The following is a 20756-nucleotide window of genomic DNA, read 5'->3' as shown; positions in this document are numbered from 1 at the left end:
TCAGCATGGTGAGGAGGACATTTGTTCGTAGTCCGGACACTTGAGGAGGACGGGGTAGTTGGAGGCGTTCATCTGGACGGAGGCGTCGGAGGAGATGGAGGAGGCACTGCGGCCTCGACCGGCCCAGGCGTCCGGGTGGAGGAACTGGCCGGAGTAATCAGAGCAGTTGCTGAGTCTGGGCCGGTAGAAGCCCTGATGGGGACGGTACATTTCCTCTGCTGTGTAGCGCTTCATGAACAGATACACCGACATGACACCGGCCGCCTGGGGGGCACAGGGCACAGGGACACAAGGGTTACTCTTGTTAGCTCATATCCTTATAAGTGCTGTTTGTGAATAGTTGGAATTTTACCTGATACATTATGAAATGGAAGCAAGGATATAGTTATCTAATTAACGTAAGTGTATGTTTGTTTGACATGTTCACAATCTGTCAACGAGGGGCGAGATTGGGGGCCTGGAAGCTTTCTCGTTTGACCAATCAGGTTTGCGCAGGCTCTGGTTCATCCTCAAGCTGTCCATAAAGATTGGCCAAAATCTCAACTGGACTAAAAGGGGACATATTATGCCCATTTTACCACAGTTGATATGGCTCTTTGGGGTCTTAATGAAATGTCTGTAACATATTTTGGTCAAAATACCACAAGGATCATTTAAAACAGCACCTTTTTACCCTGTCTAAAACAGCCCTCCTCAGATTGACCTGTTTTGAATGCCCCGTCCACCCACCCCCCCTCCCTCCTTCATGAGATACAAGCAAGATACAAGCGCCCGAGCCGGGCTCCCCTAGCCGGGGGGGGGGAGCCCCTATGGAGCTAGGGGCTCCCCGGCTAGCGTTAGCTCCCAAGCTAACCGGTCCGGTAGAGCCCGGCTAGCATTAGCTCGCTTGTCCAAGGCCATGTAGCGAGACTCCCTACATGGGCATGGTGTGACTATGACGTTTATTTCGGTCGTAATCCCATTCGACACACTCTAGCGTATCGTTTCTGACATAGAGGAACCAAAAGAAATCGCGGGAGTTGTTTTTTTCCAGAGTTTTTGGGAATGTAGACATGCCAGTTCCCCAAATTAACGTGTAGAAGCACTACAAAAGTGGAATTTTCATAATATGTCCCCTTTAAAACAAATGGGCGGAATGGGAAAAATGGGAAAAAGCAGATGGGCTCAAAGTTTGGGCTATGATGAACCAGAAGCATCTTGCAAACTTCCGTTCCTCTTTTCAAAAGGCAGAATCTAGTTACCACAAGAGAAACTGCATCGGCACATTGAACACATCTAATTCATCCTAAATTACCATGTTTTTTTCTCACAGCAAAACATTTTAAAGTTGTTCACATATGAACGACATTACTTGTCCAATTTAGGACGTTAAAGATCATGTTTGATGCGTTTGTCTGTCGTTTCTACAGATTACAAAAAGAAAGTACATTTAAGGATAAGACAGACTGGTGTTTTCATGAAAAGATGCTTACATTCTAACTGATGCTACACACCAAAGGGGCACAATAGATTAAAACTGTCAACATGATGGTTTGCTTGGGTACGAAAGGTTTAAAGTATCACTTCCATTATGTGACATTATCCAGATTAGCTGTGGTGAAGTTACCTCAGTGAGCAGGAAGGAGATGGCAGCAAAGGCGAACGACCAGCCGTACTTGTAGCTGAAGTAGGCATCGTTGGTTTTGGTCCTGTTCAACATCTCGTCATTAATGTTGGAGATGTACAGGACCAGACCAACGACCAGAGACAGACCTGTGGGGGGGCAGGGAGTCACAGGTAGATTACACTCAGACACTAGAACAATAACAATAAGCTTAAGTCTGCAACATGTCAACAGTGGATTTTAAAACTTATATCCTCTTTAGTTATTTCAGCCTCTTAAATATAATGTGTATTTCTATATGTTGTGTGTTAAATCCAAACCAAGACCGGTTACCTGACAGGATGAAGAAGATTCCAGAAACAAAGGCCAAGATGGTGCGATGAGGTCGGATGTGGCCGATGTTGCTGAGCACGAAACCGATGAACATGAAGAAGAGGCTGACCAGAGGGAAAGGTGTGGCCGAGCGGATCATCTCTGAAATGAAGAAAGAGGAAGAAAGAGAGGAACCGATCTGTTAGGGTTGGAACTTAATGAGAACCTTGGAAATAACAGATACTGATATTAAGGTTAATTTTTTTTAGATCTGTGACTCAAACTTTTAATGGAAGGTTTTCCTCTTCCTGTAGCAGCATGATATTCTCCACTGTGGTTGGACTTATTCCGTGTGGAGCTAATATTTAATGGTTTTTAGGTCATGGTTCCTCACTTATTTTCAGAGGGAACTGGACTTTCCTGCTGCGAGCAAATGGTACGGAACCTCCCTGAAGTAAAGGGAGAGTGTGGTACTCGTTTCCAGACCCCCATTGTGTTCTCCATTACACACAATGTCACCAGCTAAGTGGACCAGATGTCTGAGGCCATAACCTTAATGGAACTGGCTATTTAATTAGTCGGGTAAAGTTTGAGGAGTTAAACTTCTGTAACAAGCTACTTCAGATGTCTAACAGCACATCCAGTCTATTTAGAATAAATAATAGGTCTTAAGTATGACTGAATACTCTGAAAGAATTTAAATCATAAAGCAAAATGATGACAGAAGATCCAGTGGCAAGTGCAGAGCTGTGGAAATTAGAAACGTCAGCACTATCATTCTCTGCATTTTTACTTTCATCATTTAATTAGAAACAAGGTCAAGCATGTCAATTGAATAAGGCATCTACATAAATCCATACTGCTTCTATTATATTTACTTTACTTTACATTGCTGGTCACATGTAGGTCAAACCTGCTAACACCAGGTGACCAGGCTTTAGCTATAAGAGCCAGTACGTTATTAGACAAAATAAGTCTGTTGCTTAGTTTCCTTTTCTGAAAGCGTTTACAGATGTTGGTTGTCATTTGTACTGATGAACCCTTATTTATTTATTATTTATTTACAATATTTACATTCTCTTGTGTATTTTATTGTTTTTGCCATTAATTTATCCACATTTTACTTGACTTCTGGTTTTATTTATTTATTGTTCTACCACTCTTCTGAATTTATCGTTTTTTCTGTTTTTCCTCCCTCATAAAAAACAGTATAACAAACATACTTTGAAAATTCGAAAAAATATTGAATTACTGAGATGACCTTTGATGGTATCTATTTTAATGGCTGCACTACTGTACTTGAAACTATCAACCACTTTTGCACAGAGACAAAGGTTATAACCCCCCTCTCGTGTGCAACCACCTCTTATCCTGAAGTTAACTTGATAAAAACCAAGCAACCATCTCTGATGAGAGAGGATTGAAACCTCTGCAAAAAGCCAGTAGATGACAGTAGAGCTAGGACTTTTAGACTAGATGCTCTGTCACTTTGCAGTGGTGTGGTGAGTCTGCATAAAGTTACAGACTACAGCATGAAGACTAAAGGGATGTGACGTCTGACAGCATCTGTAGTCCCAGCTGCTTGTCTACACACCACCAGTTCTCATGTGTATCCTGCATGTTCCCTCTGCAGTGAGGTCAAAATGAAGGTGTCCCCCTTACATTTATCAAATACAGGCTCTTATCTTGAAAACACTGGCTCTGGGGATTGGACTAGGAATAGCATGCACCACATATGGAGACATGGTAGCTTGGTACAGAGGTGTCGGCTTAGGTCAGACTGAGGTTACGTTCTGTATATGATGACTTTAGACGTAAAGATTCAGTGTGTAGAATCTAGTGAAGATGCATGTTGCAGCTGAATACCCCCCCCCCCCTCACCCTCCCCTTCCAAACATAAAGGAGAACGTGTGGCAGCCTTCAGTAGTCATAACAACTCAAATGGTGCTTAGTTTTTTAACTTTCTTTAACAGTTTGACTGTCATGATTTGTCAGAACAATCCATGGATAATGATGAAGAGTATCAGGCACATTTAGGGAACTGACATGAGTGCGTGAAATTGACTGAATTTAAGGGAACTATTGGGCCTTGGCGGATGTGAGCGCTCCACTAAGTACCATTCTAGTTTCCTACAACAGTTACTTACTGAGAACACTAACAGTGGACTCGGATGTTATCTGGACATTGGTGGGCATCACATACTCGATGGTGAAACATCGACCTTTCTCCTCCCCTGGAAAAAAGGACAGCAAAAAAAAAAACATATATTCAATAAAGATTCAAATGAATCTGATGCAGGGTTCAGCACATCTAGACAACTGAAGAGTCGCCCACTGTGACAAGGAAAAGTTAAACGCTGAAGAATGTAAGTCATGCTGGAAGAATACATAGATAGGATAAGAGAGACTTCATCTTTGCAATGGGAGATTTGCCTTGGACGTCTGAGTGTCCGCCGCATGAAGCCACATTGAAAAACAACAACCACATATGTCCATTACGCAATTGAGTATGAGAGGGTCGTCCACCCACCAGAAGGCCGGTGGTTTGATCCCTGGCTCCTCCAGGCTGCATTTCAAACTGGATCTTCAGACAGAGCATGAACAGTGTGTGCTCTGCAAATATAAGTGCTGTAAAGGGCTTTGATTGGTTTATAAGACGGGAAGAGTGCTTTATAAATACACTCCATTTAGCATTTACTTCATTTATCTATTTGTGCTGGAATCATTAAACTGATTGTGTCACGGCTGTGAAACAATCTGAGCTTGTTTGTGAAGCTGTTAAACTGAAGTGTGACATCAGCAGCTTGTTTGACATCATACACATCCTCTACTGTAAGTTTTCATATGAGGAACTCCCTGCATGGCATCATGACACGTTTCTCGTGATCACTCTGACACATGGAGGGGGGAAAAAAAGTCTGGCACAGAAACACAGTGACACACAAACACACAATCTCTCAACACCCAATAAACCTAACAAGCATTGGCGTGTTGGATAAGATGATATTTTTAGTTTCAGCATTTGTAATTTGCTTCATAAAGCATGCAAGTGTTGAAGACACATCGTGGAAAAAGAGTTTGTATCAAGTCAGAACAAACATGTGTGTTTACCTTAAACACTGTGTGTGTGTGTGTGTGTGTGTGTGTGTGTGTGTGTGTGTGTGTGTGTGTAAAGCATTACTTACTTCTTGATAAGATTACCTAGTGGGTGTAGTATTTACAGTCGGTGCACCAGTGAATGGATTATGATAGGCAGACTTATATATAAACATACAACAGACTAGACCATGTTGTTGCTGCACTGCTTACTTGATGCATGTTTTTACTATGACCAATCTATTCAGTATTTTATTTTAATTGGGAATGAGAGAGGAAGATGAAGTAATGATCACAGTTGTTGAATGAGGACTGAAAGAGGAAAAACAAAGGTCAGGCAGGTTTCAGGGAGTGTGTAAAAGAGTGTTAGGAGGGTAGAAAAGGACACAACATGTTTTTTCTCTCTTTTGCTTTTGAAATAAATGAGAACATAAAACCAGTGTTTATCTCCGCAGACGGCCAACAGTAATTATCATTCCTCTCAAATGTAATTTCAACAGAGGGAGATAATAACCATCACTGAAAATGTTGATTATGCTTTCACAAGAGAAAACTAATGACGTGTTAATGTTCAGTCAGTCCTGAAGGTCGGAAGATTTGTGATGGGTCATTTACAGCAGAAGAGAAGAGAATACATTTCAAGTGGTAAATGTTTTAATGATTCTGTCAAACGCAAAACTAACATCATAAATGTGTGAAAGATGGATTCAATTCGATTAGAATCTAATCCATCAAACTTTATTGATCCATACATCTGGGTAATTCACTTGTTACAGCAGCAGGCAGGTCAAAATGTGAGACAAGAGAATAAAAATGAAGAATTTAAAGTTAAATAAATAAAAATAAAAAAGCTGAGTATGTATATTCTGTATTAAACAAACCATCCCTACTCTTACAACGAGTCCCGTAACACGTTTTGCAGTCCTCTTCTGAACATATTGATTTACAGCCATGACACAACCACAGATTGCACTGTATGTGCAGGCAGAGATCCTCTACCACAAACCTCTAACAGCCACACCGCTGATGAACACGAACTAACATCAATACCAGGGAAAACAACACACAACCTCGTCCTCTGGCACAAAAGCATGCTGTGTTACTAGTGTGCACTAATTGTTTCTTGGTCAAACACAATGCACCAGTTAAATGGGCACTAAGGCCACTCGATCGCCCCTAAAAACACACAGTGGACCATTTGTCCATTTATCGCATCTGTTGTCTACTATTTGAACGATCAACCCTGAAACAGGACAGAGCGGCTCAGGATGTGTCACAGGGGTAAATGGAACGATTCAGCAGTAAGTGGGAAAATGTCACAGGATCATTTCCAGGTTTTCTGGTTATAAATGCTAAATGTGTAACATATGACAGCAGACATATTTTTTTGCTTCAACATCTACACATCCAACAAAAGTCTGTCATTGCCGGAGAACTGACGGAAGTGGATACCTGGTTTATTCTGGGACAACACTTGTCTGGAGAGTTGGGAATCTAAGAAAAGAATCAAACTGAACCCTTAGTGTCTCTCAAGGTCTCTGAGCGTGCCTCTGTAATGTTGCAGCTGGGGGGGAAACATTTTTTGACAGGTAAATGGACATTTGGCGTTCACTGTGGAAATACAAACTCTCTAGCGGTACCAAAGTGCAAAAAGTGTGCAGGTCAGAAGAAAGGGGAAAACAGCAGCAACAGAATTGAAGGTTTTCTGCATTGATCCAGAGAGCCCCTGATGCCACAGACTGTAGATCAGTGATTGGTTGGGTCACAATGGAAGAGGTGTTACAATGCCATCCATCAACTGGAATAAGGCAGCAGCGGAGAGAGATGACATTCAAAGGAGAGGTGGTACAGCTGCACGTGGAGGTGAAGGAGTTGAAGGCAAAGTTGAAAAGTCCATGCTCAAACACTTAAAGCAAATCTTCGACTTCTACAATTGCAGCAATCGAGTGGTCAAAGAACAAATATAAAAACACAGTTTATGGTACATATGCAATTGAGATTGCATTGAAAAATGGGAAAGGACACCCAGATTCAACAATACTGAGGATAGAGCACATTAAATACCTTTGCACAAGGTGTGATTATTACTGGATCCAAATCTAACTTGTATATAAAGAGAAAAGAAGCGCGTCTGGTTGAAAAATATGTTTAAAAAATCCAACACAATGCTCTTTGGCACAAGGGTTGTAAAAAGCATAAAACAAGAAATAAAGCAAATCACACAATAAAGTTGCTATTAGTATGGCTAATGCATGGCAAAGATTAAAAAAGTTCACTGGCCTTATCAGTGTGACTATCTTTTTATTTTGATCTTTGCCATTCATTTGATTTCAATATAAAGATTTTCGCATTATTCTGTTATCTCTTTCCTTCCATAATGACTTCTATCATTGATGATTCAGGGGTCTTCACCTGCAGAGTCACATAGAAAAGGACTGATGTAAAAGTACTTTGCATTAATATCTTAATGAAAAACATGAAACCTGCTCTACTCTGTTTAAATGAAATATGCGGAGAAATATTTGCAAACCTGTTATTGAATGAAACAGAAATCTTACACAGTACCTCTAAAATATTGCTTTAATTGTTGCCATATCACTGCACCTGATAGGCTGACTACCCAGTTGACTATGTACTATGTTTTGAATCTGTACTATGTTTTGAGAACTTAATATGATGCATACTTGTAAGTTCTGTCGACCTGTATGTTTACACGGATCAGATCTCTCAACGATCCGAGAGAAACGGCATTTTCAATCCTGTACATGTCTGATGTCCTGTACAAAGCAGAATTGACAAAACATTTGACTTTGGCTTGACTTTTCACCAGCGATGCCAAACAAATTAGTCTCCACCAGTTGCTGGAGACACTAGATCTATGTCTGGATGAAATGATAAATACTGACTACTCACCAACCAGGAAGCAAACCCTCCAGAGACCAGAGTGCAGGGACATGCGTACCTCGGTGCTCTGGTTGAGGGGGAGAATGACGCCCTCCTCCAGGTACAGCCAGTAGTCGGTGCTCACGGCGATCCCCAGCAGGCCGAGGGAGCAAACAGCGAACACGCTGCTCACCAACGTCAGCACCTTCCTGCCACATAGGCTCATACCACAGCCTCAACAGCAGGGGGGCGCCGCCGGCAGAAAGGAGAGCTATGGCAGAGGGAAGAAAAGAAAAAAGATATATCTTCACCACCTTCATCGAAGTGAACAGGACAATGTTAGTGTGAAAACCCTCCTGAGAGCAGGAAATGACAGATGCATCTGTGGGTTGTTGGTTGGTGGAGAAATCTGGGTTAAAATAATGGGGTTTGTTTCATAATTCATACTCATTACTGGAAATGAAGATGAGTTGGAAATTAATGGAAATAAATACATGGGAATATAAAAGCAGGCAAGCATAATTGAGGAATGTCTTTCTCTAAGCTGGGGAAGTTTCCCTCTCCTCAAAATCTCCCTACAGAATCTAAATAATCACATTGTGTTCGGCCACAAGCTTGGCGTGGATTGTTTGTTATCCTCAAAGCCAAAACAACTGAATGATAACTCATATAGCTAAACAAACACAAAAAGCTAATTTGTGTCGCTGTGTTTTCTGCTCTAATCATGCACAACTCCTAATGCACCCAAACATCTTGTCTAAATCCAGCTTCTCATGTGAAGCAGCCTTGCAGATGGTGCAGATTATGTGTCGACATATGAATGTGTGCACTTGTCACACAAAACGCTGAATCCGTCAGTACGACGGCCGATGCCCACGTTCGCAGGAAGCTGTGCCTGTCATGGGATACGTGTTGAAAGGAATTGATTTTTACATAATGAGTTCTCAAGGCGCTGCGACACTGAGCACCCACTGGGAGAGGGGAACGGATGTGTGAAAGGATTACAGAAAACATCGAAACTTTAAAAAAAGATTTGTAAAAGTTTTACCCCCCCTCAGTGGATCAACTTCTTGGATGGAAAGCCTCAGAAGAAGAGAACAGGGAGATGTCCCCACGTCTGTCTGTCAGCTTGCAGTGCAGAATGATGTAGAGGGAATAAGGCTCCTGGTTTTAAATAAAGCTTTTAAGAGGATGCAGAGCAGACGGGCAATAAACATGTTTAAATTCCCTGCACAAAAATAACACTGAATAAAAAATAAATTAATCAAGCTATTTTGTCTGTATATGATTCAATTTGGCTCAACACATATATCCTATAGCTTTCCCTGCGTAAGATAATTAATAACCATGTGCTCGCCCCTCATCTGTCTAATGGGTGTGAAGCCTGTTGCCCCAATTCATATACACAAAGGGTAATAAATCCTTGAAGACTTGTTGCAAGCGCAGCACAAACTATGAATATGCTTTACACACCTGCGATTTATATGATCTACTCAGCAGTTTTACAAACAAGGGGGAAAAACTATGAAAAAACTATTTGTATTGTCCCTGTTTAGCCAAACCCATGTTTGAGAAGTTGAAATTAAAATGTATCGTCTACAAATGTTGCTTAAGGTTTATCCTGCATGTTCTCATCCATATGTAAGTTTGCATGCTTGGAGTTATTACTCCCCTTGTCGGCCTGACAAGGGGGTTATTTGTTTGTTTGTTTTTTTGTTTGTTTGTAAGCAAGTTTACGCAAAAACTACTAAAAAACTTCAGAAAGAACCCATTTAGCTCAAAGAATTTTTCTTGAACATTGCTTCGACAATTTCACTTATTTCCCAGGGAGCAATTCATGGATCCTAATAAAATCTTTGAGTGGGCCTGTTGGGCCTTGGCGGACGTATATGCTCTACTGAAGGCCGTTCTAGTTTTAATTAGATTCGATAATAATAGACCAAGGCTTTTTTCTATCTCTGAAGTCTTCTTATATAATACGGCATTTCTAAGATATAAGACTGACAATTGTCTTGATCCAGAATTAGAAAGCTCGGTCTCTATAGTCACATATATTTATATAACTGTTTAAACTGCAACTATCAAAATGTCAAACAGTTAAAAAAAAAAAAGTGTCTTTCTCTGTCTGCTGAGACTCAACCTGCCCTCGAACTGTGAACCACAGGTCGGCACATTATTCCAAACAAAGCCCTGGTGATTGGAAGTGGTTGAGATGCCTTCACATGCAATCAGAGTTCACTACAGCACACACAAGCAGCATTAATGAGAAACGACTGTCATTAAACCCCAGCTATTCTTGACCATGGTCCAATCAACAGCCATTTATTTACAATGTCCATATAATGGTTCCACTTATAGTCATGTAACGTCAAGCTATTCCACTAAATAGAGCTTTTTGTGTTATTACACTGTATGGGGGTGTGTGTGTGGGGGGGGGGGGCTGCTTTTAGTCACACAACACGAGAATCACGCGCTCGTGATTTATCTCTAAATGTGGGCTTCCACAAATAAGGTATCATTACTGACAGAGAGCAAGGAGCTATTCGTGCTGGCTGTGCCTTTCAAGCAGCTACAAAAATAGACCACTTATTGTAATGATAGGTTGGTGAGGACGCTAAAAATAGCCACAGTGATATTATTAACTATTATGTAACGCCACAGCACATGTTACAACCTGTATCGAAAAAGTCGGTGCAAGAGTTTCCATAGAACACAAACGATGTATTCAAGACATATTCGCTGTATAATTTGTAACCTTGGCCAACACCATGTTGACATTCGCATGATTCACATGTCAACACAAACACTTTCAGGTCAAGAGCGAGATCGAAGAACGAGACAAAACAGACACCCGATGAATTTTTGTGATTTCCGAGTTAACAAGACACAGGGTTGGATGAGAAATGGAGGACGTCTGCATGATCCTAACAACAGAACTGAATGAGCTGTAAATCCTTTGGTAACACAATCTCTGAATCGCTGAATTTTTGGGAATTAAAGGCCTTTTACGACTGGACTGTAAGATGAGAAGAATGAAATCCCAAAACACTGTTTATCGGTGAACAACACAACACACCACAACAACACAGAGCTGCTGAGCAACACTGTAGCTGGCTTTTTAAAGTAGGTAAATATAGAACTGAGGTTCTGTTACTTGGGTAGCTATGCTTGATTAATACACACAGACACACACAAACACACACACACTGTCAACATATTCAATCTTTTATGAATACTAATTATTCTCGTTATTGTTCTGGTTTCCGAAGGATTATAAATGGCGAGCTTTGATTTTTTTTTGTTGAGAAATGCTTTTCAGTAAATGTTCAAAGCCACTGGGACCAAACAAAAAGCCTTTTAGTCCCTTCCTGTCTCCAAAGGGAAACACAAAACACCTCCTCTCTCCTGTGTAAACATCAGTCTTTCCTTTTTAAAAAGCTGTCTGAGTCCTATCCAGCCTAGACACAATCCAAAGGAGCTTTGCAGTTGTTGTTTGGATTGTGAAAAAAGAGAAACTGCATTTTTTTTGTTAACTTAAATAACGTGTCATATTTTAAATGTCTCACATAGGTGACCTGTAACAAAGCCACGATGATTTTTACCTGAAAGTAACAAAATACTGTTTACGACTTCAACCATTGATGTGATACTCAGCAGGGCCACTAGGGGTCCAGAGGCCATGCTGGTAACAAGTATAAGGCAAATGCAAACCAGTGCTGGAGTAAAAGGGCACGTCACCACCATAAGTAGGTTATTCCTCTTGTCTGCTGTGCTAACACGCTCCTATAACCTCCTGTCAACTCTAATTTCAACAGCTCACTGCCAAAAATACCTCCTTCTCCCAGAAACACCATTGGTGACACAAAGGCAAGGGAAAGAGTACTTCGAGAACAGATCTCCAGGGCAACCCTAACCCCACAGGGCAGAGAATAAACAACATTACGAAACGTTAAAATATACTTGATACTGTGCTGTAGTGAATTACAGCAAAGCTACATACAATTCTGACTTAAGTGGTCATCTTTGTTTTTCAATGATGTTTTAAATTTGCAAAAAATGAAATGTGACAAATGCACATTTATTTGGGGAGATACGATGATTTAGTTTCCCTCACACTTATCTGACCAATTGGAGAAATGTATTTATAAAAGACTTTGAATTAGCTGTATCCCTGTGGTCAAAAGCATTGACTGCCTCTGCAAATCAATCATAATAATTTGTGGTATTTGTCGGTCTCTGTCGAGGGTTTGTCAGCGTCCCAGCATGCATCTCTTTTGGCTGCTTATTGACCCAGCTACTGCGGCAGCGTGTGACTTTGAGTGCAGTCCCCGCGCTGCTTCGGACGTGGACCGGCGACCAGACCACTGTGGGTTTCAGACGCCCGTTGTCTGGTGTTACTGGGGCTGATTGTAAGAGCCTGAGGACAACAACCGTCCAGAGCACAGGAGAGGAGACGTGTCATCAAGCCACGGACGCAGCAGGGCGAAGCTGGCAGCCCCCCGTCATCGGCCTGTTGAGAATCTGCTCGTGCAGTTTCAACAGATGTCACACAGGGAAAACACTGCACATGCCTGTGAGCGCACAAAATCCTGCACACATCATTCAGACTATCTCAGACTGAAAAATGTCCGTAAAGTGACAGTTGTACAACCAAACATCATGTACCACACAAAACACACACTGTTTACAGCCACACAATGCTGTCTTATTGGTGCCATATGTATAAAGAGGGAGAATAAAGTGTCATTATCATACAATGTTTTTCTGTTCATATTATTATAAAAACATAACATGGTCATAAATAGCATTATTCCCTCCACCATGTTTTGGTCTGTGTTTGTGTGTTTGTGTAATACTTTGCAGGATTCCTCAAAGACTACTGGACGGATTACCATGACAACTTGGTGGAAGGATGCAGTATGGCTCAGGGAGGAAGGCTCAATTTTAGTGCAGATCTGTATTTCTTTAATATTGTGAATTTCTAAAGAAATGATACAAAAGATTAGTATTCTTTGAAAAGTGCTGAGAAATCACATTCATAGTTCAGACTTTGTAGTTTTCCCATAATACTCTGTTTTAACAGACACTATCCACTTCAAGGATTGAAAGCGAGGCCGCAAATGAAACATTCACTTCCTGTGGCAAAGCAAATCTGCAGCGTGGCTTTGCACTTTGGTGAACTTGGACCCGGGATATTTGCTTTGCATTGGAATATGTGTGACCGTGCCCTGCGAGTCAGGGTGGATTCTAATTGCAAGTAACTGTTCCAAACTTTAGAGACTTTAGAGACGACATCTTTTCCACATGTCCTCATATATCAGCTATTATCTTAGTTGGCTTCCAGTGGGGAGCGGCCCTCTCTCCTGGAGGGAGAATGAGACCCAGCAGTCCAAGCCGACTCCCTGCTGCAGGCCAGTCAACTTGCAGAGCCTCAACTGGCAGAGAGAGAGGTGATGGCAGTGCAAGCTGTCAACACAAAGAATTAATTCTCACCTCCTCTCTACATTACTGTATGAGTCGTGGGATGCACATTACAATATCAGTCAACTTGCTGCTTTTGATGCTGCCACACATTTTAATTTAAACAGCTGAACCTGGTGACCTAATGTGGGAGGTCTTTTCTTCCTTTGCTTTCCCTCACCCCCCAAGACTCCAGAGCAGGCTGCAAAACGCACTACATCTCTCCTCTGTAATGTCGCATCATCTTAATTGGATTGGGCAGTTCTGGATACAGCCCAAGTCTTTCACGCTACTCCAAAGGCAGTTCCCCTTTGTTTTTTAGCAAATGATTTTGGCAGATGTCACCCCCTGCATGTTCCTTCATTCGAGATAATGAGCCGAAAGTGAACGTGTAGCCTGTCCCTCAGTTTCTTCTCATCATGTGATCATACATGAGTGACAGTCAAGATTAACTGGGAAAGGTTGATCAAAAACATTACAAAAGACCTTCAGGGATCCATTTGGTTCCAAACTTTGTGTGCATCAGGGGTAATTATCCTGAAATACTTGGTTTCAGAATTCAAGTCTATTCAATTTAATAAAACCTGACTAGAAAGGCACAGCAGCACTTTTTTAACTGGTTGACACACCAACGACCTTGACACAAAAACAGTGACCTACAGCAATTGCACTCTAACATCCATTTCCCCCATATTTTTGTTTTGTTTTTCAGAGAACAAATCTCTCAGTTATAAGCGGTTGACTTGGCCCTGTCACCAGGCAACACGATACAGAGAGGCCTGTAGTCGAGCATGAAGGAGCTGATGAGCGAGTCCCAATACAGGGCTTCCTATCTGCTGGTGCATTTAACATGCTGGAATGGGAGAAACAGAGGAAAGTGGGAGGACAACAAAGAGACATGTACAGCTGATTATATAAGGAGAATAAACAACATGCAGTCATGAAGGTGTTTCTGTCTTCATAATGAAGAGAGCTTCTCCTCACAGCAAGAAAGCATCATCCAAGACATGGATTTACAGTTTCAACAAAACATATATAAATCTTGATGTAAAAAAGCTAAAAAAAAACAATGTCAGGTTTAAGGTTTAGTAAAACTGTCCAATGAGGACATTGGCATGTCCACGTCTCTCGATATGTAATTTGAATCAGACATTCCTATTAATGTCGACCTACAGCAATGTTTCGACAGATTGGCAAACTGTGAGCAGTGTGTGTTGCTCAGTTAACAAGATACAGGGTTGGATGAGAAATGGAGGACGACTGCATGATCCTATCAACTGGACTGAATGAGCTGTAAATACTTTGGTAACACAATCTCTGAATCGCTGAATCTTTGGGAAGTAATGGCCTTTTATGACTGGACTGTAAGACTGCAGGAGAAAGTCACATATCAGAGATGTCATAATAAAATGCCTGACTGACAAACAGGGCCTCTGAGAACATGGGTAGGATTCTGCAGAGAGCTGATTGACTGCAGCATTTTAATGATGCTACTAGTCAAAAACAATGTCTGATAAGAACAGCAGGGTTTTTTCAAACTAGTCACACACAAAACCTGTTAATGTCTCTTTGAAAAACATCATGATAAACTGGGTTTTAAATCCAAGACGACATGCTCATTATTAGACCATATCGATGTCCATCTCACCGCAACAAGTAGTTTTCCATCTCAGAGTCTGTGAGTATGGCCAGAAAGAAGCCTCTAATGGACAGAGACTCGAAACTGTTTCTCTTCCACAGCAGCAGAAAAAATAAAAATAATCCCCTGCAGCCCACACCGTCTAAATTTGTGCACTAACAGTGTTTGTGCGGCTGACAAACTGAGGAATGGATGTCAGCCAAGTAGGCCTGTGGGCTGCATATGGCTGCCGACGTTTTCCAGGTGAATCCAAAATTTGTGCTCATGCAGAATCAAATTACGGTTGAATCTTGAGTCTTGTACTTTTTGCAGATTTTTTAAAATGAACAAACTGTTCATGTTCTCCAGTGGCATATGTGCAGTTTTCTTAGGGATTTTCAGATGTAATTTAAAACAGTGGTTCTCAAATGGGGGTCAGTGGACCCCTGGGGGTCTGCAGCATAATGCCAGGGGGTCAGTGAAAACTTCCCAGCTTTATATATTATCATGATTTAGGAGTATTCTGTTGGTGAAAACATTTTTTATACAATTCTAATATCTTTCTAAAGGGCATATTTAATTCCAGAGGGAGTTGGGGCTCAGAGTATTTTCTGTTTTCTAGGGGGTCCTTGGCTGAGAACACATTGCAAACCTCTGATTTAAAACATCATCTGAGTCACAGTGGTTGTTGCTCTGGTCGAATCAGTCAGTGGATTATTTGTTGGCTCTGGTCTCGCTGGTGGAACCGGAGCCAGATGTTTGTTATCCCTGCCGTTTAATGCTTGGCTCCGTTTCAAATCTCTGTCCGTGGTGCTGAACCCGCTCACACGCGGTCTCGTGTCAAACAACCAGTCGAGGACCGACTCCGACCATTCAGGGTGTTGGTGAACACCGATGTAGAGGAGGATATTCACCTACGCACTGTTTGTGAGCATCTTTACTCGACTTCACTTCTTTTCATTTTAGTTGCGTTTGTAGGTTAAGTTGTTTAATAGCACAGAGGACACGTTTCACAGCATATTCCCCCTCTTTCTTGTTTCCTCTCATCTCATCCTATTCTGTCTTTCGTCCAACCACAGTGCATTAGTCTATAAATGGAATAAAGATATAATGAGTCATTGCGCACTTTTACCAACAATGAAATGGCGAGTGAAACTAACCCAACTCCACTCTTCACAGCGATTATAAAAGCAGAGATCGTCTGTATCACAATGGAAACAAAGATTCGTTCCGCTGGACATTTACAGTGAAACATCCGTGCACGAGAAAAAATAACCAATAAACAAATCAGTAATTTATCCTGCACTGGTGCCAAAAGACGCATACAATGATTTCAGCCATTTACCTTCACGAAGAAGACTCGTTGGTGAAACCAGAGTTCTTCCTCCTCTTCTTTAATCTTCCTCCTCTTAGTTCTCTCTCTTCTCTTTCCCCTCGGTTCCACTCGCTCCGTGTTGTCTCGGGTTAGTCGCGCACTGAGTCTGTGGCGTATCTCGCGCTCCACTGCTGAGACAGACCGAGCCAATGGTCTTCTGAGCGCGCGGCGCGTGCCACGTGGTACGTCCAACTTCAATCTGCGCTCCTGAACTACACGCGCTGCACGACTGCTCAGGTGCAGACACGTTACTTTATACTCCTTAAGGGAAGGAAGAACTCTGACACAGACATGAAAAGTAATCCCAGCATAAGGAATATCCACAGCACAAGTACACACCAGGCACAGCTTCCAAAGACATCATCACAAATTCAAGTGTTAGTTCAACTCGGCAATACATTGAGGTAAAGACCTCATTTACAATATGAGTACAGAAACTAAAAGAAACATTGAGAGACACCAAGAAAAGAAACAAGAGCCAGAGTAGTGCATACAATTTAATGTAAAGCAGATGAATCAATCGAAAGAAATAGATTGACTCAAACAAGATCAGCTGGGGGCAAATAAGGTCAGATTAAAAGCTTAAATTGCTCTAAAGATAAAAAATGAGTTGAGCTTCAGATTGTTCTGTAGATGTTGCAGGTGCATGATGATAAAAACATGGATTCAGCTTAGTAAAATCATTCGGCCCCTGCAGTGGAATCCAGTCATTTTAGCGTTTTTTTTTGTTTAGGACCCCATTCAAAGACAGCAGTGGGTGAAAGACACATAAGAACCTTATAGCTAAATAAAACAAAGTGTGTTTCTCACCTACCAGAGAGAGAGGGTCATCCAAAATTGGCATATAAATCTTAATGAAGAGTATTGTGACCCTGAATCAGCAAAGTGAAAAGGAGTGTCCAACAGTTTCATGGTTGCAGCTGACGCATACACGTTAAACATGTCACCATCAAGTAAGAGAGAAGGAAAGTTACCTCAATTAAGATCTTTATGCACTGCAGAGGGAGATTTACATTGGCGTAGTCAGGTGCTTGATTCGCCAAGCAATAAAAGATAACATAGTTGTGTGAGGTCATGTATACATATATTGATTCAAGATTCACTAACAGATCAGCAAGGGTTGTAAACTCTAAATTACCTTCAAGGCACCACATGGTCAAACCTCACCAACCTCTTCCTAAGATTTGAAGCCATCATTAGGATACAGACAACCCACCACCTGGGGGCGCTCATTTGAGAAAACATCAGTAAAATGGATGATATGCATCAAGTAGGTCCATTCAGAGTCATTAATTCACAGTAACACGTTTCATTTTGGTCACCTTTTATTTGCGTCCCATGTGCTTTACCAGTTTTAGTTGTGTATCTGCTTCAAAATAAAACTAACAAGGAGCAACAGGGAGACACAATAGAAAGAGTGTTAAAACTGTGATGAGAAGTATTTTCGTCTTTTCATCCTATGTCCACACATTCCCTCCTCTTTGTTTCTGCCCATTTAAATAGATCTTCCCCGTGATTTTCGCATGGGTTGTATATAATGGGCCATCCAAAAACCACAGTGGAATATTGTGCAAAACAAAATGTGTTTTCAACAGAATCATTTAGTGGCACACTGGCACTTTCCCACCTTTATGAGAAAAGAGTGAGAATAAGGATGAGAATGAGAATAAGACAGAGAATGAGAATAACAATATGAAACAATAACTATGTTAAGTTTTATAAATAAGTCATGTAAATGAGGTCAGGAGCCTTGTGTAACTCCAGACAACATTGACCGGACACACTGTGATAGTTTGATGAGAGCAGTTGGTCCCATGTTTTTTTTTTTCAGACAGACCTCAGCACAAACTGTCTCTGAGCATATGGACATCATTTCTGTGCATCTGGTGAATCCCATGCGTATGACTAATCACCACACTCTGTTCCCTGGTGATCGTCGGAACAAGCTCTCGTCAGCTCGGCTCTGACTTGACCTTTCACGTAAATCTCTCGCAGGGAGACAAGCCGGACCTCCCTCTTTGCATTTCGCATCACTTTTTTCTTTCAGAAGCTTATTTCTCACATATTTTATCATTTTATACCATTGAAGGGACCTTATTTTCTCCTGTGCTGTTTGTTCTTCTACTTTGACAATCAAGCATCGAAGCCTGCAGCACTTTTCAGGCTCCTTCAGGCTGAACACTGATGACAAACATCAACTCTCCTGGCATCCTTCAGGAAATTTGGAAATGCTGTGCCCTTCCTGACCAGAAGAAGGTGCTTCACGTTTATTTTGAAGACTAGAATTTAATTTGGACTCAATTATCACTTCATGCAAACATGTTTTCTATCTCTGTCTTTGTTTGTTTGTTTCCTATGCAAACATAAATCCTTCAGTCAACCTCCACAATGACCCTGGCTGAGTCATTATTCACAAAGATGCTAATGTGCATCAGACTGTAATAAACCTGCATCTGTTTTACTTAAGGCCAGAGCAGCTCTCGTAAAACAAAACAACATGGCTGTTGGGACTCGGCTGCGGCAGTTTCATAACAGATGAAGTATAGTGAAGATATTGTGTGCATGTGTGTGTCCGTTGTGTAATTGAGATAGAATGAGAGAAACCAGTGGAGTGGAACATATAGGTGTTAAACAAAAGCTCACACCAGCTGGGTCCCTGCAGTCAACACACTGCAGGGCTTTCGCTAATCAGATGGCAGCTCGATATATGAATCATCATAGATCAACACAAGTTAAATAAAGCTGTACAACATGTGTCCAATTCAAAATAACACAACAAACCTGGAGCAAAATAAGAGGTTGTAATAGGATTAAAACACTATAATGAAGTGTTAAACTTTTTTAATGAGATTTGAATGATGCATTATGTCATATTTAGGAGAAAAGACTAAAATGAGAAGAGGTTAAGGTCAAAAGAAATGAAAACTGCTTAATGATCAATACCAAAACAGGGCCCAGCAGCAAGAGATACAGTGTTTACCTGTCTGTGTGTCTTCGTGGGATTAAGTGATCACCCCCGACTGACTGTCAAGAGATCCTCCCTAAACAATGTTCAAACCAAGAGACCACATTTCATTTTTGTCACCTTTTAATTGAGTCACTAGGGCCTTAGCCTTGGCTCTGCATTTGTGGGGAAACGATGTATGAGAAAGAAAATAGACACTATTAGCTGGTTGGCCAGTCAGCTGTTCATTCCTTCCACTTGTGTGAGTCACTTGTGATGAATCATGATTGTTCATCTCTGTTTGCTGCATGTCCTGTTCCAGAAGCTCTCAGTGCAAATACCCAAGAAGTATTATGGCACAAGAAACGTTGGTAAAGACAACAACTCCCATGATCCCACACTGCTTCATGACACAGTGAACTCTGACTCTTTCTCAGTTTTCCAGCATTGAACTTCATCTATTTCTAAAAAATGATCATATAATAAATACAAATTGATGTAAATTCTGTCTGAGCAGAGAGGTTCGTCATTGTGCACATGTTATATCATACTTTGGAAAAGAAGCAACTGGATGCTACTGGATAAGATTATATATCCACATTACATTATGATCTACAATGGTTTGCTTGAGCTCAAATACCTTTTCACTTATATCTTGTGTCAGGTATTTGGTAACCTGGGTACATCTCCAAGAGGTCAGTATGTAGCCTCTTCATAGTGTAATGGTCTCCACATAAATCCTCTTCTTACTGAAGAGCAAACCGCGGCTTCACCCACATCCAAACTTGAGGGAAATCTTGAAGAGATCGACCAGTGTCAGTCAGCTCCTGGACAACCAGACTGGGATGCTCCTCGGTCCGAGTCGACCCTGACAACTACTGACAGCAGTGAGTGCTACACTATTGTCTCCCATCACTGAAACCCCTCTGCATCTGCCAAGACTCAAGCTCAGCCATCCAGCTAATGAAGGAGCCTGGAACACACATACAGACACACACAGTCGACCGACAACACAACCCCACACAACCTTTGCAAACATTAAAACATACAACACACCCTCAAATGCTCCAATATTGTATATGATCATATAGTGTGGGTGAAGATACACGTGCTACTGCACAGTGATATTCTTTTTTTGTCAACAGCAGGTCTTAACTATTCATTTGATTAATACTGCAGCAATATGTTTAACTAATGTGATGGTTATTTAATGCAAGGGATGAATATGTCTGCTGCTATAATCTGGTGGGTGAGCAGATGCACAAGATCTCAATTTCACAGGTCACCAGATGGAAGAGGGGAGCGGAAATTAACGCAGAGGAAGGAATTGAAAGGACAGAAAAGGAAAGGGAAGGAAAATAAAGGAAAGAAGAAAGGACGGGGGGGGGGGGGGGGGAAACAATATTACAATATAATATGCTGGCTAAGTTCATGTTATAAAAAAACTCACTTACGTAAGCACGGA

The 20756-nt window shown here is 41.4% G+C and overlaps 1 protein-coding gene across 1 annotated transcript; it reads right to left on the bottom strand.

Annotated features, from left to right (window-relative positions):
* LOC128437107 (voltage-dependent calcium channel gamma-5 subunit) lies at positions 1–8120 on the bottom strand. Its single transcript, XM_053419146.1, has 5 exons — positions 7925–8120; positions 4063–4149; positions 1937–2077; positions 1607–1752; positions 1–264 (listed from the first exon to the last, which is right to left on the bottom strand). The coding sequence occupies exons 1-5, from the start codon at positions 8118–8120 to the stop codon at positions 1–3; spliced, it is 834 nt and encodes a 277-aa protein (XP_053275121.1).
* Positions 8121–20756: the final 12636 nt, after the last annotated feature.

The sequence above is a fragment of the Pleuronectes platessa genome, chromosome 3, assembly GCF_947347685.1.
Source record: "Pleuronectes platessa chromosome 3, fPlePla1.1, whole genome shotgun sequence".
Lineage (NCBI taxonomy): Eukaryota > Metazoa > Chordata > Actinopteri > Pleuronectiformes > Pleuronectidae > Pleuronectes > Pleuronectes platessa.
This window is presented reverse-complemented; position numbering and strand designations above follow the sequence as displayed.